The sequence below is a fragment of the Falco peregrinus genome, chromosome 17 (assembly GCF_023634155.1).
Source record: "Falco peregrinus isolate bFalPer1 chromosome 17, bFalPer1.pri, whole genome shotgun sequence".
NCBI lineage: Eukaryota > Metazoa > Chordata > Aves > Falconiformes > Falconidae > Falco > Falco peregrinus.
This window is the reverse complement of record NC_073737.1, coordinates 1,860,858-1,883,695: the sequence shown is the minus strand read 5'-3', so window position 1 is coordinate 1,883,695 and position 22,838 is coordinate 1,860,858. Positions and strand designations below refer to the sequence as shown.

At 51.7% G+C, this 22,838-nt stretch overlaps 3 protein-coding genes and 1 non-coding gene across 6 annotated transcripts; 3 read left to right on the top strand and 1 right to left on the bottom strand.

Annotated features, from left to right (window-relative positions):
- Positions 1-3,320: 3,320 nt before the first annotated feature.
- Positions 3,321-12,046, top strand: SLC18A1 (solute carrier family 18 member A1). Of its 3 annotated transcripts, XM_027781098.2 has the most exons (16): positions 3,325-3,456; positions 4,463-4,656; positions 4,888-5,245; positions 5,900-5,958; positions 6,224-6,307; positions 6,577-6,669; positions 6,984-7,073; positions 8,059-8,102; positions 8,264-8,324; positions 8,464-8,559; positions 10,384-10,462; positions 10,587-10,638; positions 10,853-10,916; positions 11,020-11,139; positions 11,341-11,474; positions 11,791-12,046. In XM_027781098.2, the coding sequence occupies exons 2-16, from the start codon at positions 4,533-4,535 to the stop codon at positions 11,902-11,904; spliced, it is 1,572 nt and encodes a 523-aa protein (XP_027636899.2). In that variant the 5' UTR covers positions 3,325-3,456; positions 4,463-4,532; the 3' UTR covers positions 11,905-12,046. The 3 variants fall into 3 exon arrangements, 2 of the variants coding, with proteins under 2 accessions (XP_027636901.1, XP_027636899.2); XM_027781100.1 differs by lacking the exon at positions 11,791-12,046 and having other exon boundaries at positions 3,321-3,456; positions 11,020-11,170; positions 11,341-11,452; XR_003552840.2 differs by lacking the exon at positions 11,791-12,046 and having other exon boundaries at positions 3,324-3,456; positions 10,853-11,170; positions 11,341-11,452.
- A 2,234-nt stretch (positions 12,047-14,280) lies between these two features.
- On the top strand, positions 14,281-18,078 carry MAK16 (MAK16 homolog). The gene is made up of 10 exons (XM_055820197.1): positions 14,281-14,384; positions 15,019-15,068; positions 15,282-15,391; positions 15,540-15,604; positions 15,738-15,889; positions 16,183-16,237; positions 16,329-16,403; positions 16,769-16,879; positions 17,117-17,173; positions 17,440-18,078. The coding sequence occupies exons 1-10, from the start codon at positions 14,370-14,372 to the stop codon at positions 17,614-17,616; spliced, it is 867 nt and encodes a 288-aa protein (XP_055676172.1). The 5' UTR covers positions 14,281-14,369; the 3' UTR covers positions 17,617-18,078.
- Positions 18,028-21,815, bottom strand: TTI2 (TELO2 interacting protein 2). The gene is made up of 7 exons (XM_005233546.3): positions 20,981-21,815; positions 20,534-20,720; positions 19,961-20,053; positions 19,392-19,576; positions 19,160-19,303; positions 18,438-18,600; positions 18,028-18,167 (listed from the first exon to the last, which is right to left on the bottom strand). Exons 1-7 carry the CDS (start codon positions 21,631-21,633, stop codon positions 18,087-18,089), a joined length of 1,506 nt encoding a protein of 501 aa, XP_005233603.2. The 5' UTR covers positions 21,634-21,815; the 3' UTR covers positions 18,028-18,086.
- A 262-nt stretch (positions 21,816-22,077) lies between these two features.
- LOC114011099 (small nucleolar RNA U13) lies at positions 22,078-22,172 on the top strand. The gene has a single exon (XR_003552852.1). It is a non-coding gene; the product is annotated as a small nucleolar RNA U13 (small nucleolar RNA).
- Positions 22,173-22,838: the final 666 nt, after the last annotated feature.

Genomic DNA, 22,838 nt, shown 5'->3' with positions numbered 1-22,838 from the left:
AAGAGAATTGGAAAGCAAAAGCGAAAGGAAAAAAGGGAAAGGGGAAAAGGAAAAGGAAAAAAGGAAAAGGGAATGGGAAAGGGAGAAGGAAAGAGAACAGGGAAAAGGCAAGAGAAAAAGAGAGAAAGAAAAAGAGAATTAGAAAGCAAAAGGGAAAGGGAAAGCAAAAGAGAAAACGAAAAAGAAAAGGAAAAAAGGAAAAGGGAATGGGAATGGCAAAAGGAAAAAGAATAAAAAAGGGAAGATAAAAAGAAAATAGAAACGAGAAAAAGGACAAGGAAGAAAAAGGGAACAGGAAGAAAGAGAAAAAAGAAAGAAGGTAGGAAAGAAGGAAAGAGAGAAAGAAAGACAATGAAGCCAGCTGGCAGGAGGGGTGAGTGGCTGGGAAGACACGGGAGAGCCACCAGGTGCTGGCCGCTTTTTTTAATTAAAAAAGATAGCAGGTTGTTTGTAAACACCTTTTTCCAGGAAACCATTAGTCTGTCAGCCTTCTGTTTCCTCACGGGCTGTGCATCTCTTCATACAGGATAAATTTTAATAGTGGCTGCTTGTTCTCCTCCCCACCTAGCAGTGAGAGAGAACTGTTTGATGTTACAAACCAATATTATACCGCCTTCTCCATTACAACTGGAAATACCTTGGGGGAACATGTTTTCAATGAGATACCGGCAATGCCGTGCTTGTTTGTAGAGCAACAAGGTACCAAGGACTGGATGAGCCCGTTGGAAAAAAAAAACCCTCAAACAATTGCTCAGGAGAAGGGACAGCAAGTGGCCCATAGCGGAGGGGCAGCCCCCGCTGCCAGGGGTGCTCCACCGCACCTTGGGGTGCCAGCAGCACCCAGACCTCGCTGTTCCAGCCTGCTGCCGGCTGAAGCCCCCGGCACCGCGGTCAGCAGGCAGAGCCGGTGTGAGGTCCACTAGCAGTGATTTTTCAGACCCACATCCTACTCCGGGCCCCGAGACAGCCCATAAATTCTTTTATACTTTTTATTACATAAGAAACATTCACCATATTTTACTATCTCAGTCTGGCCAGGAAGAAAATTGTAGTCATATTTTTTTTCCCCTGGTAGGGTTATTGAAAGAAAAATTCATGGCAAACATTTATAATGGTTAAAAAAAAAACACGTCTCCAAGAGAACTGCCTGGAAAAATCCGACAGACACATGGAAATGCCTCCAGAGCACATCTGAGTAAGCTTCCCATCATCTCTGCAAAACAAGTGACATGACACCGCAATCCCCTGCAGCGGCTTAGGGCTGCCAAACAACATGTGTCCTGACCTCAGGGCCTGCAAAAAAAAAAAAAAAAAAAGATAACAATAACAACAATAACTGTCTCCGCGTGCCCCTCCTCACCGAAAGAAGCTGAATCATTTTCTATCCAGAGCCCACGAACAGCTGAGCACTTCTGAGCTCCCTCAGTAGATGGTGGTGCTGCACTGCTCATCCTGTCTGCTTTGCAGCTATTCAGAAAGTCATTTCCAGGCCTAGACATTCCACTCTCAGCTCATGAAATATATTTAAAGGCTTCAACTTCTGCTCTAACACACACCCAGGGAATTCCTCGGGAGGATGTACTCATCTCACGTTACTGGCAATAGTTTTCGGCCATGCAGAAGCCAGATAAATGGCCTCAGTGGCAGATCTACATGCCAGCAGAGAAAAGGTGAATATGTTTAGGATGCATTTTCTTTCTCCGCAGTAAATCTCTGTATCCTGAATGTACGATGGTATCAGTTTTGGTTTTAAAAAGAAATCACAGAGCCAAGTGTCAAAACTTTAAGAAAACAGGAATGATGAAAGAAAAGAGATCACACTGTAAATGACATGCCATTGCCATTCATGCATGCATTGCTCACCCATGCACGGCTATGATTTCCCACCCAGCTTTACTTAGGAGAAACCGGCCTTGTTAAGCCAAGAAATATCTCCTTGAGACAAAGCAGACAGCATAATGGTGTAGGGAAAGGCTGTGGACAGGCACCCCACCACCAGCATCCTTCTGCAGGAAGGAGGCAAAGGCAGAACTCAGCTGTGGAGGGACCACAACCTGTTGATACCCAGGGGAGAGGTGAGATTCCCTCACACCTCTCAGAAATCAGAGGTCAGATCAGTGCATTCTGGCCTTAAAAGTATTTACATCCACTATGAACGCTTATCGTCACACATAGTTTTGGAAATCCTGAAAAGCTGATCTACGTTGCGCACTAGGCAAAGGCAGCTTCTCAGCATCCTATGGACCAGCCCACAGCATGAGATGCAGTGGCCTAAGTATTTCTCTTTTCCTTTTGAGGAAGATCTCTCTTTCAGTTTATTTGCCCTCTAATGCTAAAAACATTCAGCACATCAAGGAAAAACCTGCCTGGGAAGGGATGCTTTGGAGGCAGCTCCTTGTACCACATCCCACAGGTGAAGCAGCAACTCTGGTACTGCCTGCTGCGGGACTGTTGGATGTGCAGCTCCTTTCCCTCCCTTTGCAGGCTGCAAAGCGATGCAGGTGTCCCTGCAAAGCCTCCACACAGACCCTTTAGCAAACCCCCCAGCTGCTGCCTTTTCGGCTGTGTATCCTGCAGGAGCCTCTCCCACCCACCCAGCAAGCCCTTCCCCACTTGCTGGCTGATGCCCGCTGCACACGGCAGCAGCGACACTCACGCACCCAGCCCACGGACCCGCACCCACTGCCAACATTCACGGGCTTGACCCATTAAACACACACGTACAGCCTGTGGTGATGTGCAAACATGTGCAGAGGGAGCAGGGAAGAGCAACTCGTGTGATATCCCTCTTTCATCAAATTGTGCTCCCTGAGTTCTGCAGTTAGCCAAAAATCCCTGGTGTGCTGCGGGTCTTGGTGGTGAGATTTGCCTGGTTTTACTCCAGGATGTGTAACACGGAGCCGTGGTTGCAACAAGAGCAGCTGTACAAAGGACAAGCAGCGTTGGGCAGCAAGAGAATGCCCATCAGTCACTGGAGATCAGCCCAAGACCTAGACTATTTACAAATGCATTTCTCAGGGCCATTTAACGATGCCAGCCTTGGCCCCCAGTGATGAATCCGTTCTCTGCCCCCCACAACCCCCACAGAAGGGAGGGCTGTGCAGTCCCTGGGCAGTGTGTTCGGTGTGCTCAGATCCAGGCAAGAGTTAAGGTGACTCTTAAGAGACAGATAAGCATTGATGAAAGCCTGGAAAGCAGGTGTCTCTGCTGCAGATAAACACTCCTGCCTCTCTCCTCCCAGTCCCCCTCAGCCCACCCCACCGTCCTGCTCTGACGCAGAAGGAGCTGCAGGGCTGAATGAAACTTGTTTGAGGTTCCAATTAAATCTCCATGGAAGAGGGACACTCATATCCTCTTCTGATAAAAGGTAATCATAAATCCTCCGGGAGCAGCAGCTGCAGACCACACTACCTCCTGCAGCAGCAGCCGGCTCCTCGCACCAAAATGGGCTCCAGGGTAAGAGTTTGGTTTCCTCTGCTCCACACAACAGGTTTGCTTTGAGAAGGGGACAGGGTTTGTGGCTTGAGACGTGAGGGCTACATTAGTCTACATGTCTTTATTGTCTATGCTTCCTTACCCTTTCTCTCTCTCTCTTGTACTTTTTATATATATATATCTCTTCTCTCGCATTAATTCTATTATTTGGTATTTACTAGCACTTGGAGGTACAGTGAGAAACCATCCCTGCTTCCCAACTTAGTGACCTGTGTGGCATTCATATTTGATGATAGAGGGTTTGAAGGTAGATGATAGAGGGTTTGAATTTGGGTTTTTTTAATTAAAAATTGATACATATCATTGCCTGGGATTTCAGGAAACCACAAGATTATTGGGAAGGGTGACCGTTTGGACTCAGCTCCATTCATTTTGCCACTTAGACTCTGAAGTGCCTAAGAGCTGTAAGAACGTAATTAGCTAATTGTTTGGTTGGTATAGTGCAAATTTCTGATTGATATTTTCAGTGTGACCAAGCAAGCAATCTTCTCTCAGCTCCTCTGAAGCCCTGATCTTACATGACGTATGTTAGGCTTTTAAGTCCTGATTCTTGCCATGACATTTCAATTAGGTCAAATGAAAAGACATGCATGGTAAATGAATTTCCTTTGAGACTGAATTTAATCTCCAAAGAACAAACACGGAATAAAAGATGTAGAGATTACCATAGATAAGCTACCGGCTTGATCCGTGCTTTCAGTCTTTGGAAGAAGACTTAAACGATGCCTTGAAGCAGGTACAAGATGTCTCAGGAGAGTGGAAACGGGTTAGAGCGTACTCCATCTGCAACTTTAAATGCAAGCTCGATAAAACCATGGTCTTTGATAGCAAAGCTGGTGGTCCCAGCTCCTGGGGAACAGCACCCAGCTCTTGGAGGACACAGGTGCCAAGTGACCTCAAGATTTGTGTTCTCAAGGGAGAAGCCATGAGCTGCGGGAGGTTGTAACCCAGAGCCTTTTCTTTAAAGGTGACAGGAGACCATCAGCCCTGAGGACCAGGAGCCAGCAGGACCCAGGCTGAGCTCCAGGCTCCCAGCCATGCCCCCGGCTGCCGAAGGTGTGCCCTGGCGCTGGCTGGCAGCGGGCAGGGTGTCGCGGAGGCTGGTGCTGGTGGTGGTGTTCGTCGCACTGCTGCTCGACAACATGCTGCTGACAGTCGTGGGTACGGCGTGGGGTTCTTGCTGTGCTTTGGGTGCCACCTCGGCGTGTTGGCTCCTCGGTCGCTCTCCAGTCAGTGCCGGCAGGGAAAGCTGTGGGGAGGGCTGGGTGCTGGGAGCTTCCAGGACACCGACACCTGGCCAGCACCACTCAGTTCAGCTGTGTGCTGAGCCAGAAAATGGAGTAAAATTACTAATTAATCCCTTCCCTGGGTTTTTGTTTTTTTTTTTTCCAGTACCGATTGTCCCCACCTTCCTTTATACAACAGAATATGAAGGCAGCAACAGCTCTGTCGACTCAGCCCAGACTGAGCCGGCTCCTCCAGCCTCAAAGGCTTCTCTCTTCTCCTCCATGTTCTATTTTGACAACACCACGGTGACTGTCTCGGGCTCCACCAGCGCCGTGGAGCTGGTGAATGGGACAGAGAGCAGCCGCCCGCCACAGCCCCCCACCAGCAGCCCACCGCTGCCGAGCAGCTGCCTGGAAGGCGAGGAGTTCCTCGCCAAGGAAAATGTCCGTGTGGGGCTGCTGTTTGCCTCCAAGGCTCTCGTACAGCTGGTGGTCAACCCATCCGTGGGCCTTCTGACCAACAGGTAGGTCAGAGACCTGGGTTCATGCCGGGATGGAGCCCTGCGGGGACAGGCAGCTCCTGCCTGCAAAGGCGATTGCCATCAGCTGAGCAGCAAAGGGCTGGGCTGCATGTGCGACCACTGCAACCACGGAGTGACAGGAACCGGGGGGAGAACAGCAAGCGGGAGAATATATGCATCAAAATCAGCATAAATCTTACCTTTTCTAAAAGCTTACAAATGGCTTGCGTGTTCATATTACAACATAAGCTTCACTAATGCTCTCCTCAGGTGCAGACATGCTATTTAATACCAATAACCACCAAACAAATGAAGACTCCCACCTCACTGCGGATATAATGTTGTTTTCAGATTTTCTGCCCCAGAGTTTTTCTTTGCCTTTGTCTCTAGCAGACCTGTGTGAGCTGTGCTGGGCTCATCTCCGCGTGGTCTGGGTGGGCAGATGAGTTGGTAAAACAGAGCCATGTCCCTGGGTGGGCTTTACAGTGTTATCTGGGGGCACTTAGACACTGGATGCTTCCTTGGGCGCATCCACACGTTCAGGAGATGCTTACCAGCCCCACAGAGACGTGTGTGTTAAGACTGGGCAGCAAGACCAGATCTCAAGCTGAAATGAAGAACCCTCCCTGAGACGGTGCCTCTTTGTTCCCTTTCCAGGATAGGATACCACATCCCCATGTTCATTGGATTCATCATCATGTTCCTTTCCACAGTCAGTGAGTATTTCCCTTCCATCTGCCCTTCATGCACAGTGTCACAGGAGAAAATCCTTTGGTCTGTGCCTGCACTGCTGTCCCCATGCAGGAGAAAGGAGTGAGAGCAGAGCAACCGGTCTCAGAAACTGGTGACAAGAAAGTACGAGTGGCCCTCTGCCCCTCCAGCACCCAAACTGGTGCAAGCTGAGGCTGCTCTAACCCTCTGCAGGGTTTTAACGCTCAGTCCATGGTTCTGCCTGATGCTGTCTCTCCCCTTCCTCCACAGTGTTTGCTTTCTCGGGCACCTACACCTTGTTGTTCATCGCCCGAGCCCTCCAAGGCGTTGGATCATCGTTCTCATCAGTTGCAGGTAAGTGTTTTCACTACACCTCAGTCCCTACGTCAGCTCCCCTTCTCCGGGTTCAATTACTGTCTCAGGAATGATGAGCAGCACAGACACACCAAGGGCCTTCAAAGTCCTCCTCACCATGCCTGCTGGGCTGGCACAGACAGCGCACCCACACAGCCCAGCGGCAAGCAGATAAATCCCCCCAAAAGCCCAGGCTGCTTTCAGAGAGGGCCACCACCACCATGGTACCAGCCAGCCTCATGTGGCTTCTGCTTTCTCTCTGCTCCCAGGCTTGGGCATGCTGGCCAGCGTGTACACAGATGACTTCGAGAGGGGCAACGCAATGGGGATCGCTCTTGGAGGCTTGGCCTTGGGTGTGCTGAGTAAGGAAACCTTCCTCCCAACGGAGTTTACAGCAACAGCATCTCCAGAGCTTTGCTGGCCACCACCTATGGCTTCCACCTGCCGGGCTGCACCCCTTCCCCGGCAGCATCCCATGGCACGGCCACCTGTCCTCCTCCCTCCTTCTGCTCACCCTCCGCAGCCACTGCCCACGGGACCTGACACCTTCCCACCACCTCCACCAAACACCCGCCGGGGGATTCAGAGGAAACCCCGCCGGCAGGAGCCGAGCGCTGCTGCCCGGGCGCTGGGGACGGTGGCACTGCTGCTGTGTGACGCAGCCCTTCCCTTGCAGTCGGGGCCCCTTTTGGGAGCGTGATGTACGAATTCGTGGGGAAAGCATCTCCCTTCCTGGTCCTGGCATTCCTCGCCCTCTTGGATGGAGGTGAGAAGCTAAACGGTTTAATCATACAAAAAAAAAAGCAAAACAACCCCCCCCCAAAAAAACCAAACCCACAACAAAAAAACATGTAAAAAGATATAAACGTGGACATTTCGGGGAGAATCGCGCAGGGCTTGTGTGAGGGAAGAAGCACATTAATACAACATGGGTGATATGATCAGCACCGGTTATTCTGTTATTGCTAAATCATATGTTTTCTACCACCAGATGACTGGCATAGCAATAGAGTAAGAATTAGTCCCTCATTACTTAATAAACCCCCTGATTGCTTTAATGGCTTGAATAGCACATTCAGTAAAGCTCTTTGAACTGCGAATTCTTTGTGAAAGGCACACTTGTCTGCAGCCTCTTCACCAGCCATGAAGGAATTAGGCTTTGCCAGCATAAATGGTGATCCTTGTTCTTTCTCTGATCGCTGCATTACAGATGCAGGCCACGAGAGCCTTCAGAGCGTAACCGCAAAGTTATAGACAGCAGAAACGTGCATTTTTAGTGGGAAGTATTAAGCTAATTAAATTATAGTCACAGTTACCATCTTTGCCTAGATGTAATGCAAGATATCTTTAATGAAGCGTGTAAGAGCTTTTGGAAAATGAAACGCAGGTCCCATCCATATGAAACTTTCTTTTTTAATCCTGTTCTTTTCCAGATCTAATTTCTGTCATGCTCTAGCTGTGGCTCCCCAGCAGGCAGCTGGCAGCCTGACGGAGAGCACTTGCACATTTGACTGCTTCGTGGCTTGACAAAACAATTCTAACGCAGCTCACTCCAGGGAGTTTGGCTGCTCCCTCTCACAGGAGGGAGCCCCCTCTGCCCCTGCCCGCTTGAACAATGTCTCCAGACAGTTTCTGCTTGCCCGGGGGTTCTGCTGATGAAAGGGGTCAGGCTGAAGGAAAAGCCAGAGGGAAATGCAGATCGAAGTGATGCTGTTGCCAGGAGTAAGCTAATGTCAGGTTTTTCTTCCCAGCTTTGCAGCTCTGCATACTGCAGCCCTCCAAGGTCTCCCCCGAGGTGAGTACAGATGCCTGCGCGCACGTGAGCCGGCGCCAGGCAGCGTGAATGAAGCAGGCAGGTGTTCCCCGAGGAGGAGGGCTGTGCAGGCACCCAGCCCAGGATGGGTGCGAAGGCACCCGTGGCTCTCAGCCACATAACCCCCCTTTGCCATCCCGCAGAGCACCAAAGGCACGCCAGTGTTCACCCTGCTGCGAGACCCCTACATCCTGGTGGCTGCAGGTAAGGGCGGACGTCAGCACGCACCGTGCTCCTCTTTGTGCAAACTGCGTCTGCTGATTGAAGAGATTCACTCATGCCTGCTTGAAACTGCAGCAAAAGGTGGCTAAACCGGAGCATTTCTCCCCTCTCTCCCTGTCAGGTGCCCTCTGCTTCTCCAACATGGGGGTGGCCATGCTGGAGCCCACCTTGCCCATCTGGATGATGCAAACCATGTGCTCCCCGAAATGGCAGCTAGGTAGGTGGTGTGCTTTGCAGCCTCTACTCCCAAACAGCTGCTTGACACAGTTTAGCTAGAACCGGTCCTGCTTCGGCCCTGCAAGTTGGATTGAATAATCTCTTAGATCATTCTAGAAAAGAAGAAAACATATGCCCTCACCCGCATAGAGCAAGTGATCCCAGGCTGCGTGTTGCTCCAATTTCAGCTGGAAATGTCCTTAGTGGTAGCTATACAATGTGCTTTTCTCTATTACTGAAAAAATTGTATAGAATCAGGCTCCCCACAAGAGCAGTAACAGTGGAAGAAAGGCTGTTTCGTGCACAGGAAGCCTGTCGAATCCCGTCTTCTGCAGGGCAGATAATGGTATCGTGCTGGGCTGAAATCGTGGCAGCCAGATGGGTTTTGCAGAGGCAGCTCTGAGTAAAACAAGGCCATTTACAGAGTCCCAGGCAGGACAGGATGATACGTGCTAATTACCAGCTGCCTAGAAAATGTGATGTGGAGATAACATTGTCTGTGTTTGCTACAAAAATAAAAACGAATCGTTATAAACCCCAACTGGCTGTGGAATGACCCGAGGGGTGCCCCAGGCTACACTCAGATCCCAAATTGAATTGCAGCCCAGGAGCAGGGGGGCTGAGAGCTCCTAATCGAGTTATCCTCTGGTCAGGCAGGAGCATCCATCCCGATAAGAGCCTACGATGCTTCTCAGGAGCAAGCGATTGAGCAAGGATGGACAAGGGTAAAGCAGCATCCCAAGGATTCTGGCAGTGAGGAGAAGGGACAGCATAGCTGCCTGGTAACCACAAATGTCACAGGCTGAGAAAAGCTCTCCAGGCTGTCCCCGTCACCACTGAACTCAAGGGGAAGCTTTGAGGTGACTTAGCAGTACCCAGAGGTCAGCAGATATCAAAGAAAATCCCAAATATACACTAGGTTTTCAGGTACCTGAGATTTGAGAGTGATTTGGATTTAGACACAGTCCAACCACAAGCCACCTGTCTCACAAGCCGTTATGAACGTAAGGGGCTTCTTTATTTGTATGCTTCAGTTTGCACACTGAAAAAAAAAACCCAACAAAACAACTTGGACTACATCTGCAGGATTAACCATGTTCTGTAGTTGTTAGTGAGAGGAAAGAAAATTAACCATAGGCGTGTTCCAATAAGGAAGTTGTCTTATTGAAATGGAGCTGATCAGTTTTATTTATAGTCAGTGGGAGAGCATATTAAAAATAAACAACTGGTAAATCAACAAGCAGTGCAAATATTTAATTTTGTCTACATAATGACCCCCACGGCCTTTGACTTAAACAGTTATTTTACCCCTCTTTATTTAGTAAATGAAAAGCAGAAGGCAAGGGTAGAAAGGTGGAAGAGGAAGAAACTATGACGGGAAAGAAGGACGAGCTCATTGAAGTGGGGACAAAAATGTTCTGCATTTAGCTTCTGTCTCACAGATCTTGTGGGTGAATCACTGCACCACTGCGTGTCTCCCTGCATCAAAAGCAAACATTTTCCACGCTTCCCTCTGTTTTCACAGAGGGACCCCTGCCCCCCCCCCCCCCCCCTTCTACAGGGCACGGAGCAGCGGGGCAGCCAGCGCAGCCGTGACATGGAGCAATGGCAGTGGGGGACACAGAGAAACAACCAGTGCACAGCTGGGCACCCACAGAGTGGGCACGGGACGTTACCTTGTCTTGCCTGGCTCGTGATATTCTCCAAACGAGAGAGGCAGTTAGTGAACATTTTTGCAAATCCCCTATATTTGCTCAGGGATTACACAATCTTTTTTTTTTTATTTTTTTATTTTTTTTATTCTTTCTCTCCCCTTCTCTCTCAGGGATGGCATTTCTCCCTGCCAGCATATCCTACCTCATCGGCACCAACCTGTTTGGGATTCTGGCTAACAAAATGGGCCGGTAAGTGGAATATAAGAGATTTCAGTGCAACCCAGCCCAGTCCTGTGCTTTCAGCATGAATGACACTCGTGGTGTTGTGCACACTGAGGACATCTGCCCTCTCCTAACTGCGGCCTCGTTGCAGGTGGTTGTGCTCCCTGATTGGCATGGCTGTGGTGGGGATTAGTCTCCTTTGTGTAAGTAGCGCAAGACAATTCTGAGACCTTTCTGTAGAAGAATCAGCAGGGGCAGTGGGCGACAGTACGGCGATGGGGTTACGTGCCTGGCAGACAGCAGATGACAGCCAGTTCAGTGGTTGCACGCGCGTTTCATTCACAGCTATATTACACCTTCACACCTCATCCAGCTCTTCTGGCCTCACTCACAAATCTTCTCTCTCTCCTCTCAAAGGTACCTCTGGCCAAAAATATTTATGGGCTGATTGGCCCAAACGGTGGGCTTGGCTTTGCCATAGGTAAGCTGTTGGTGGTCAGGGTCTGCAGCACAGCTCAAACGCAGCTCTCGCCACCGCCCTCAGACAAGGCAAGGACTGATCGGGTCCTTCTTGCTCTCGGCAGGAATGGTGGACTCCTCAATGATGCCCATCATGGGTTACCTTGTGGATCTTCGCCACACCTCCGTCTACGGCAATGTCTATGCCATAGCTGATGTCGCCTTCTGCATGGGCTTTGCTATTGGTATGGAAGAACTCATGGGATGATGTACTCAGTGTGTATCTCCATAAGTTTATCACTCCCTTTCCTCCACCCAGCGTCCACTGCAAGCAACTGGCAGGGAGTCTGCAACCCAGTCACCGTAGATTCACAGATCCCCTCCAAACTGGAAAGGCACCTTTTGTTCTCTCTTATCTTAGCCTTCTTTAACTTTTAAATTTGCAGGTCCATCCACAGGCGGTGCAATTGTACGAGCTATTGGGTTTCCCTGGCTGATGGTCATCATTGGAGTTATCAATATCACTTATGCTCCTCTCTGTTGGTACCTGCGCAACCCTCCCGCTAAAGAGGAGAAGATTGTGAGTTTAAGTAGTCTTTATTCCCTTAAAGTATAGGGGATTGATAATCCAGAGATTTTGGGGGAGATAATAAACTTGCCAGGGTTTGTGCCTTCCCTTTTGGGCTCTACTCTGCCCTCAGAAAAGGGCCGAAAAACTCAAGACAATAAAACCAGAAACATTTAGAGCTACGATCCTCCCCTTAACTCACAGCTTGTATTCCCTGGGTGAAAGTTCTTGGCTACTTTGGCTTTCTCTGAAGTGCTAATACTCCCGATAACTGTTCAAATTAATCACCGTTTTTACTAAAGCATGACTTCTTCTCTCCTTTACCCAGGCAATCCTAAGCCAGGAATGCCCCATGCAACCCAAAAACTACACCACTCAGAAAACCCTGCGCGACTTCCCTCTCACAGATGACAGCGATGTGGAGGCAGAAAATGCGGAATAGCAAGTACAAGGATGCACACCCTGTTTTGAAGCTACTATTATATTTACAGAACGTGGATGTATTAGCACCCAAGAATAACTGAGCCTCCCCCAAGACTTGCGGACACAGGATGGACACAGGCTGTCTCGTTGACCTGTTCCCTCGGCCATGCAATCCACAGCAGGGAGCAGAGAGCCAGGATCTGGAGGTTCTATCCATTAGTTAAGCCACTCGTTTGCTGTGGGACTTCTAGGCAAGTTGCCCAAACTCACCACATCTCACCTGTAAAAATAAGTTACAAAGATGAGGAGAATCGTACCAGCCTGTCCTACAGACCAGTATCATCCCAGGCACAGCCTACCCATGCAGTAAGGGATAATATCAACATCTCTCCCACATGAGTCCAGTGGCATTTGTTAATAACTTTAAAGCACTTAATGTTCTTGAAAAAAAAAGCACTGGAAAAAAAGCCGAAAATTAAATCAATGCTATCAGCTTTGGGAGATTTCTTTCTCCAGAATTCTACTATAATTGCCAGCATGAAACCTTTCTGTAACAACAAAGCACTATCCATCTGTGTCACTGCCAGTCCGTCAATAAAGATGTCACTGTGCTGCTAATGTGTTCCACGCTCTGCTGAAGACAGTTAAAAAAAATTGTTTATTGCCATCTCAGTATAATTTTATGTGTTGCGCTGTTTATGTGCTACTTATAGCTGCCTGTGTGTCCTTACCAACAGCTATTAAATCCATTTATTTGAAGAACTCTAAGAAATTCAGGTCGAAATAAGGCTGAAAGCAGTTTCAGACTCTTAAACATAGACTCAGCCAACAAAGCTAGTTAGATCGCCTGTGATTACAAGTGAGTAATACAGCATTTTTTAAAATCCCTTCCTCTCAGCTGAGATGAGGTAACGGGCTGTATTTGTGATCCTAACCCATCACAATGAGAAGTACAATAGATTTAATCGCCCCTTTGCAATTTCCCAGCCACAAGTTTAGAAAGAGAGCAGCTGCACTGTTAACAATAATTATTGAGCATAATGGTCTGTAAAGTTACAATTAAGTAAGAGAGAGTGAAGTAATAGAGGTACCAAATTAATTTTATAAGTATCAGAGAAATTCCCGTGATCTCATTTTTTCCAGTGAAACCTCAAACTTACAGCTTCTCTGGTTCCACTGTTGGCAGTTTATATAAAACTCATTTCTGTCTTGAATGAGCAGTTGTATAATGCACAGCCATTTCACTTGCCAGAAAGAACAGATGAATCACTGCTCGGGAGCCTGAGCGGCACAATGCAGATGCACTTGCCAGCAGGGAAACAGGAGGATAATAACAATTCATCAAGATTTGGTACCTTATGACTCATTATCAAAGGTCATAAATGGCTATTGTCAGGCAATCCCACATCCACAGCGGGCCCATTGCCCCTTGCTTTGCACATAGAAGATGAAATTATATTTCTTAGGCTGACTGGAAATGACTAACGCTAAGCTTGCTCTCAAAAAACCGGTTATTTTTATCTTCCACCTGTTCCCCTGCTTTGCCAAGAATAAAAGGAAAAACATGTTTGCTTTCTGTGACGGAAAGCAAAAAAGTACGCCGTTCCATTTGGGGTTCTATCGACACCTCCACAGCGCACCTCCCAGTTAAATATTTAATCCTGTCTGATCTCTGTGTGTTGCTCTGGAAACTCGCTCCCTCTGATTCTGCCAGGTGGGCTCCCCGCCAGCCAGCCCCCCCCAGCCAGCCAGCCCCCCCCAGACTCCCCCAGCCCCCCCCCCCCCCAAGCCCCCCCAGCCCCGCTGCAACAGGCCACCCTCCTGCCTTCGGCCTTGGCAGCTCTGGCTTTTTAATTCATCAATTTAGCTGCGGTGCCACGAGCACTGGAGTTTCTCTGTTCTGAGTCATTAGGTCGTAATCCCTGCATCAAACCACCTCTTTTTTTTACTCGCCCTGCTGAAAAAAGAAAAAGCATTGAATTCTCAAGGCGTTAGCAGTGTGATATGCACAGGCCTTGCTGGCTCTGCGGCGGGGGGACACCAGTCATGGGGGCTGTAGCTGTGAAGTTTTGCGCCCTCGGGCCCAGGTCACCGATAAACGTTTCCCTCACGGCTCTGCAGCGGGAAACGGCCCCGTCGCGAGGCGGCCGCCATCTCTGCCGGGAGCGGGGAGGAGGAACGACAGGGCAGACGGGCCTGAGGCCGGCCCCCCCCCGCCCCCTCAAGCACGACAGGCCCCGACCAGGCCCCGGAGGGGGGAGGGGGCTTCCTGCTGACAACGCGCTGCACAGGGCCCGTCCCGCGGCTGCGCATCCCCTCGGGCTCCGGCGCCACCGGCGCCCCCGCCCCGCCCCCCGCCGCGGACGGCGCTGCGGCCCTGCCCGGAAACCGCCGCGGCGTCGCTATGACAGCGTGGCCCCGCCCTTCCCCGCCGCTCTCGCGAGAGCTGGCGGAGCCCCGCTCTTCCGGCCCGGCGACAGCACCATGCACTCGGACGACGTGAGTCCGCCGGTTCACCCGTTCCCGCCGCCCCGCAGCCAATCAGCGCCCGCCTCATCGCACCCACCACGTGGCCGGGGGTCCCAGCCCCGGCTGGGGGCGTCGGGGGTCCCGGGCCGGGTGGCGCGGGTCAGAGTGTCCCATTCCCGGGCCGCGGCTGGAATGAGGGGTCGGAGCGTCCCGTCCCCGCGCCGGGGTTGGAGGGGGTCGGGGGTCCCGGGCCGCGGCTGGAAGGGGGGGGGGTCAGGGTGTCCCGTCCCCGCGCCGGGGTTGGAGGGGAGGTGGTCGGGTGTCTCAGGCTGGGGTTACAGGGGGATTGCGGGTCCTATCCCTGGGCTGGGGGGGGTCGGGGTATCCTGTTCCCGGGCCGGGAGTAGGAGGGAGTCGGTGTCCCATCCCCAGGCCGCTGTCGGGGGTCCCGTCCCCGGGCCAGGGGGCTGCGACCAGCATCGTGGCAGCAGCAGCTGTGCTGTCCCTGTGCCTCTGCCCGGGCTGCAGGGAGGGGGCAGCAGTCTTTGTGGGGTCGTGTGTCAACCCCCATGCCCCCCCCCCCCCCCGTTAAATCCTCCCCGGGGGTGCACAGGGTGCTGGGTGAGGGGTGGCAGCGTGTGTCACCCGCTGTTTGTCCTCGCAGGTTGTCTGGGACACGCTGGGGAACAGGCAGTTCTGCTCCTACAAGATAACGTGAGTTTTTGAGGGGATAGGGTCGTGCTCCCCCCGCTGGGGGGTGTGTGTGTGTCAGCAGGGACAAAGCTGGGTGTCCCTGGGGCCCCAGTGTGTTCCCCTCACCCCTGTGCCACCACCACCACCAGAGGATGGGGTGGTGGCTGCAAGGAGCAGGGCATGCAGTGGGGTGCTCCCGCCCATCCCCTTCCACCTCACCTCTCTCCTTTCCAGGACAAAGACCCAGAACTTTTGCCGCAATGAGTACAACCTGACCGGTCTGTGCAACCGTTCCTCCTGCCCACTGGCGAACAGCCAGTATGCGACCATCAGGGAGGAGAAAGGTGGGGGTCCAGCAGCAGCAATGAACAACCCCTTGGGTGGGCAGGGGGTAAATACCGCCTGCCAGAGAGCACTCCAGCTCCAAGCACTCTCCTGCTGTCAGCGACATGCTCAGTCTCTCTCCTGGGATCATGTTTTGCTTTTCTCCAGGTCGCTGTTACCTGTACATGAAGACGATAGAGCGGGCAGCTTTTCCTCGTCGACTCTGGGAGCGGGTGAGTTAATGAGGGCAGGCTGCTGGCCCAGTGCAGCAGAGGGCAGTGAGCGATGGGACTCCTCCCAAGAGCAGATACATCCCTGCTTTGTTGCTGCTCTGTAGCTCAACCTTTTCCCTTTCCGCCACCCCAGGTCCTGCTAAGCAAGAACTATGAGAAAGCACTGGAAGAGATAGACGAGAACCTCATCTACTGGCCCCGCTTCATCCGACACAAATGCAAGCAGCGATTTACTAAGATCACGCAGTACCTCATCCGCATCCGGAAGCTGACGCTCAAGCGACAGTGAGTGACACTAAGAGCAGCCACAGTTTGGCTTATTGAGCCGCTGCCACCGGCCCTGTGCAGAGCGTTAGCGCATTTAGCTGTTTTCCTGAGGTTCTGGCAGGCTTGTAAATGAACCTGGCTTAAGAGGGATTTAACTGCAGTCTAGTCCCAAGTATATAAAAAGCACGTAAACTAGTTGTAGCCACAGTTCTAATGATATAACTGCTGGCTGTTGCCCTGAATGAGCATTTGCTCATCAGCTACACAAGAGGCTGACGGAGTTGCTAACTAGCGCTTGTTGTTACCTGCAGGAGGAAACTTGTTCCTTTACGCAGAAAGATTGAAAGGCGAGAGAAGAGAAGAGAGGTAATGCCACTCTTTCATGTGATCTCCTGTCTATCGCTTCTGTTCCACTTGTCTTTCAAACACCTGATACAGCTCCTCTTTGCTCCATCAGGAGAAAGCCCTGATTGCTGCTCAGCTGGATAACGCCATTGAGAAGGAACTACTGGAAAGACTGAAACAGGATACCGTAAGGATCACTGCCTTCCAAGCACAGCAGTAAAACTGCTCCTGCTGCCCTCTGTCCTGGTTCTCCAGGGAGGGATGGAGCCTTGGTATGAAAGAGAAGCACCAGCCACATAGGAGGGGTAGGGGATGACTGCCCCCCCTGCTTCTTGGGTGAATTTATAACGGGCTGGAGGACTTGTTTCCCCACAACGCAGAACCCCTTGTTTTCTGTACGGGTTGCATACTTCAGAATTAGGGAAGGTGCTGAACCCCAGGTTTACACTAGTTTGAAACTGCCTCTGTGCAAGCCACAGGCTTCAGGCGACCCTACTGCCAACAGCTGCCCTCCTCCTGTGATTTACAGAAAATCCACATTTTCCTTTTCAGTATGGAGATATTTACAACTTCCCCATTCACGCCTTTGACAAAGCTCTACAACAGCAAGATGCAGAAAGCGAGAGCGAGTCCGATGCAGAGAAGGAAGAAGATGATGACGAGGTAATGCTTTCAGCCACAGCACCACAGTTCATCCTTCCCTGACCTGGGGCAGCACCTCTGATTCACCTACAGGCTGGGCACTGTAGCGTGAACGGCAGGGTGGGAAGAGACTAGGAGAGGTGAACTCTGAAAAAGCATGTGTGTGCAAGCGGTGGCCTTGATTGCTCTGCTGTTGCAAGTCACAACATTGCATTGTGCTCAGTGTGCACGTACTAGCTTTTGACTTATTTCTTGCAGGACATGGATAAAAGAGAGTTTGTGGAAGCAGATGACAGTGACCTCAGTGACTTTGAGGTAGGTGAAGCACCAGATATAAACTGTTAGGCTGTTTGAAAGTGACCTCTAGCCTCTCGCTGTCTCTGGTGATGGGCTAAGAGCCAGCAAAATCAGATTTGTGGTACACACAGATACAGTCAGACTGCACTCTATCCACTACGGCCCAGCTCTGACTAGACAACTGGGAGCCAGGAATTATAACCCGGAATCTGGTATATGAGGTAATTTTGCAGAAAGAGGTTTAGTTACACACCGTGCTTTGACATCACTCCTTTCTCCCTCAGGACATGGATAAGTTGGACACAAGTAGTGAAGAGGAGCAGGAAGTAGAAAAGAAAGCCTCTCACTCCAAATCTAAAGGGAAAACCCCCCTGAAAGGACCAGCCAGAAGAAAACGTCCCTATATTGAAATAGAATACGAAGAAGAAACAGAGCCAGCCACTAAAACAAAAGCAGCCTGACTCCTTCCTGAACCCACATTTTGTACTGAATGACAGGATTCCAGATCTGCCATGAGAACTCCTTCCAGCTTTTGCCACTCTGTGCAGGACCCTCAATATATTACTGCTTTTTTCATAGTCTAGACTCATAATTTTCTTTAAGAGAAGGGTTTCTGTCCCTATCCCAGGGAACTACAGCAGGTTTGTACAACTCCTGCATGAAGTGCAGTTTTAAGCAAGAAGACTCCCCACCTTTTCTACAGTCACCCAAGGCTCAGCTTGGGCCGTGCTCCGGGAAGGAACCTGGTCTGCAGGGTGCTGCTGCTTTGTTCTGAAGCTGGAGAAGCCCACATGCAGCTAGGCAAGCACACAAGTGTATCTTGTTTGGGGGAGGTACAGGGCTAACAGGAGTGGGATGAGAAAGACAGTAACTAAATAAATAAAAATAATTTACTGTACAAAAAGCAGGCTGTGCATTGATCAGCCACGCCTCATGTGTTCTCTTGCACTTTTCTGATGCATTCCCGTACGCGGTTCTCCTCACAGCTGCTGTAGACACCTGCCAGCAGAACCTGAAACAAGAAAAGCATCAGTTTCCAGTGCCTTGGCACGCTCAGGTTTATGGTGTTATCAACCCTCCCCCAGCTATCTGTTCAAAGAGAATTACACAAAGCATACATAGACGGCTGTCGACGCATCAAGAGCTAATGTTGAGGTGGGTGGGAACTGATGCTTTGAAAATACCGTTGGATCGAGGAAACAAGTGGGCTCTTGCATGCACCATTCTGCTCCTTTAAGGGGGAAAGGGTCAGAGATGAAGCAGTGCTGGGTCCCTGGCTCACCTTCACTTGCCCTTCAGAGCAGCGATCCAGCAGGATGAGGCATTCAGTGGCCCCTTGGAGCAAGGCAGCCTTTACTGGCTCTGGTGTTGAACTGTGGTCAGTGTGTACGTCCCAGATCATCTTCAGCAGGGCTTTGAGGAGCACAGGCAGTCTGCATGGCATTCTGCAAAGGGAAGCAGCAGCTGCACCTTACTGTAAGTCCTTTTCACAAGCCAGGGGAAAGCACAGCCTTGCTTAGCAGTTCCCAGACACTTCAGGCAGGAGCTGCTAGTTGCTATTTACATGTGGAGCAGGGTTGTAGCCAGCTAAGATGAGTAACTGCTTCAGCGCTGGGGCTGAAGAAGCTGCCTCATTCAGCACACCCGCCAGAGGGAAGACACAGGCCCTGAACGCAGGGGGAACCCTGGGGTGGTGTATTGGGGCTGCCTGTCTTCGGGCAGCCTAATTCACAGCACTCTGAGCCACCAGGCAGAGAGCACAGATGTAGTTTTTAGCCAAGCTGATGCTTCTTGAACAGGCAGAAATCATCTCAAAATGAGGCCCCAGCTTATTTTTTGGGCCAGTTTTTTTAGCCAGGCAGTAATGCCAGCAATTCCTCCCTGTGACAGATTCTTCCTTAATATATTGGGGCCTTTTCCTCAAGCAACAGCGACATTGGCTCTGAAAGAGCGGTAGCATTCAGGATATGCGTTCTCCAGTGGCTTTCACCCCCAGACAGGTACCTGGGCCAAGCGTGCTCTATGGTGCACTGCAATGTCTCCAGTATTCCCAGTCGGGCTTCTTCCTCAGGGCCATCACAGACTTCCAGATACCCCAAGATAACTCGCTCCAGCCTCTTCAGGTGCCGTGCTATCAGGATGCCAAGTCTGCCAACACAAAGAAACACACACTGAAAAGGGAGATACCTACCAAGGCCAGAGCAAGTCCCTGTAGGTCTGCGGTTACCGCTCTCACCTCCGCACAAAGGCAGGCAGGGCCCTGGCATACACCCGCCGCAGCGCAAGGCGATGCTCTGCCTCCATGTGGGTCAGAACCAGCTGCAGCACCTCATCATAGAGCGCGGTCGGTCTGGCCTGCTTCTGCTGCCGCTGGGCTCTCTCCAGGATTGGCAGCAAATCCAGCAGGCACAGCAGTACTGCCTGGTTCGGTGAGAGACAGTACATCTGTACAATCCTGCATATGTTCTCTACAAAACACCAGTAACTTCCAGACCCACTGACCACCCACAGCTGCTGCAGTTCACCCAACAGACCCGACTATTTCTACTACCTGTTACTGGCCCTCTTCAGCAAGGCTGCCACTTGGGAGGGGACAGGAGGCAAGAGGTTTGCCCTCTACTTGGGTATTTTCCTGAAATCCACTGAGTTACTTTGTCTCTTGGCCACAGGCATCGGTTCCTAACAGCCTGACTGGACTGCCTGTCAGGAAACAGGTTCTGCCTCCCAATGCCTTAAGCTGGTTATCCCTCACAGGGCTGATACACAATACACAAGGCAGATTCAAACAAATTTCTACTGTCCTACCTGGATGAGAGGGGCCTCTCGTGAGTAGAGGTGGTTGTAAAGGGCATGGTACACAACCTGAGCCCTGTTGAACTGGCACAGATCGGCACCTGGCTGCAACAACACAGAACAGAACATTAGTCCTGCGCATCACATTCAGCACCTGCTTAACCCAATAAAAGAGAAGGGCCTTCACAAACCCTCACACATACTGCACCTCAGGAGCACTGCTTACAAGCAAGTGGGAGCAGGTACCATACTGTAATAACTGCAGGTTAAACCCTGCCATGCGCAGGAGCAGCCACTTTCTTCCACCTCCTCAGCTGCTGTTTTGCAGTTCCATTGGCATTACTTTTAATACCCTGCCCTGAAAACTGGCCATCAGGCCAATATGTGAATCAGCTGAGCTAACAAATTGTTTTGCCACCTTTTGGCTGTGTTAACAGATGTAAGAATTACCCATACTTAAACAGACAGGGACGGTATGGGGGATGGAGTAGAATTGCTAGGTAAACAGCAGAACCAGGAAAAGAAGTCAGGAACCTTAACAGGTGTCCAGCACCTAGAAAGGGATCTAATTTCTCAAATCCTTACCACGTTAAGAATGATATGATGCAGGCAGCGCACACCAAGGGTTTTATTCTCCTCCCGGTAGTCGTCTGAGATGAGCAGTGACGGTGGGAGGACACACTCCAGGTAACGGCTAAGCCAGGGCCGGGTGACATGAGGCAATGTCCAGGAGAACACAAACTTTGTGGCAGGGTTACACTTCCAAGTGTCTCTGGAAATACAAACAAACTTAGTGAACACTAGAACTAACAAATGCTCATTTCCTAAGCATTTGTGCCTCTCAGCTGACAGTAAGAGCTGACCAATTCTGCCCCCAAACACCTTCCACTAGTGGGTATTTGTGAAGCTCTTGGGCATGACAAGACACTCGATGATAAATATGGGGCAGAGTTCAAGAGTTTCGCAAAAGCTTCCAATATTTCCTACACAGAGACCAGCCAAACACATCACTGCCCTCCTCTTTCTACTTACTTGGTCAACTCCTGTTTCAGGAGCCCCATCACTGCTGCAAATCTTCCTTCCTCATCTTCATTCTTTCCCCGAAGGAATTCTGCCACCGACTCGCAGCCTGCGGCTTGAACCAGCAACACCAGCAGCTTCTGTGCTGCTGACCGAGACCTCACATTTGTCCAGGGCCTCTCCACGACATGTGTTGCAGCAAAGATGTAGATGGGTCCCACCACACGGCGTAGGATTGGGCCCACCATGGGGACACCCAGAGCCTCCTGGGTCTTGGCAGCTTCCAGCTTCACAAGGAGGTGTACAAACACTGCGCCCACGTCTGCCGCTCTCTCAGCCGCAGCTGTGTACGCGCTGTCCTTACTGGGGAGATCTGCAGCCTCCTGCTCCTGCTTTGGGGGTGCTGCGTAGCCACTGAGCGCAGCCACCAGCTCGCCCAGCGTGGCAGGGCTCACACCTGCCAGCAGCCACTGGCAGTCGGCAGCCTCGACAAGCGCCCCCAGGTCTCTGACCACGCTGGCCCTGTGAGCCCCGCCGGGCCCCTCGGAGCAGAGCAGCCCGATCTGGAGCAGGACCTGCTCGGCCGATGGAACAGCGGGGGGCGGCTGCGCCCCATCCCGCGGCCCCTCCAGCCTCAGGGCTCGCAGCAAGCCGCTGAGCTCCATAGCCCGACCCACGCCAAAGCACCTTCTCCCTCGCTTTTAAAGCCCCTTTAAACACACTCCCCCGTACTGCCGGTGGGCAGCAGCGCTCTGCGGGGAAAGAAACCCCCACCACTGGGCCAGGCCCGTCCGAGCACAGAGCTACTGCCTTACCCAACAGGCGCCGCAAACTGCGGCAGTCTGGTCGCAAAATCCCATCCTTGCCGTAAAGGTGGTGGCCGGGGGAGGCGTGGCAACATATGAATACATTAGCATGAATAATGAAGCCCCGAAGTGCGGGGAAGCGCGGCTGTGCGGCCCCAGAAGGGCAGTAAAGGGACCGTAAGCGCGAGGACGATTGGGGCAGGGGGACGCGCAGTCGCGGGGCCATCGGGCGGGGGTCCCTCGCCCTGGGCTGAGGGGCAGTGGCGCGGCAGTGGGGTCAGGGCCGGGAACAAATTTGGGTCGATCCTTCCGGTTCATAGCGAATGATGAATGGGAGTGGCACGCGGCTGCGTGACGTGTGCGCCCTGCGTTACGACGTGGCACAGTCCCTTCTGAGCGCCGGTGGGGTCCGCGGGGTGTGGGGGGGCGGCTGCCACCGGGCTGTGACCGCCCGGGTAGACCTGGCATCGCGGGGAGGGCGGCGCAGCGGGCTGGCGCGGCTCCCGAGGCGCTTCGGGTACTTTCGGTCCCGGCGGGTTCTGTGGCCGGGCGGTTTGGCGCCAATTCGGGAACGCGCCTGCCCCCAGCAGCGGCCATTTTGGGGCTGTTTCAGGCATGTTCGCTACTTTCCCTGAGCTGCGGCGGGGCTTTTTGGGGCTATTTCACACCTTTTCCGCTGTCTGCGGCCGGGCCCGTTTTGGGGCTTTTACACTTTTCCAGTAATTCCCAGGCTGCAGTGGGGCCCATTTTGGCGCTATTTCACACCTTATTGTTAATACCCCGGCCTATTTCACAGCTTTTTGGTAAATCCCCACAGCGTTTGTTCCTTGGAGTGCAGTAAGGCCTGTTTTGGGGCTATTTCAGGCCTTTTTGGTAATGCTCCCCAAGGTGTCTGTCCCCCCAGGGTGCAGTGGGGCCCATTATGGGTCTATTTGGGGTCTTTTTGGTAACTCCCTGGGGAGCAGCAGGGCCTGTTTTGGGGCTATTTCAGGCCTTTTTGGTAACTCCCCAGACTGTGGAGGGGGGGCCTGGCCGCCCCCAGCTCCCTGCGCCGCAGTGGCTCC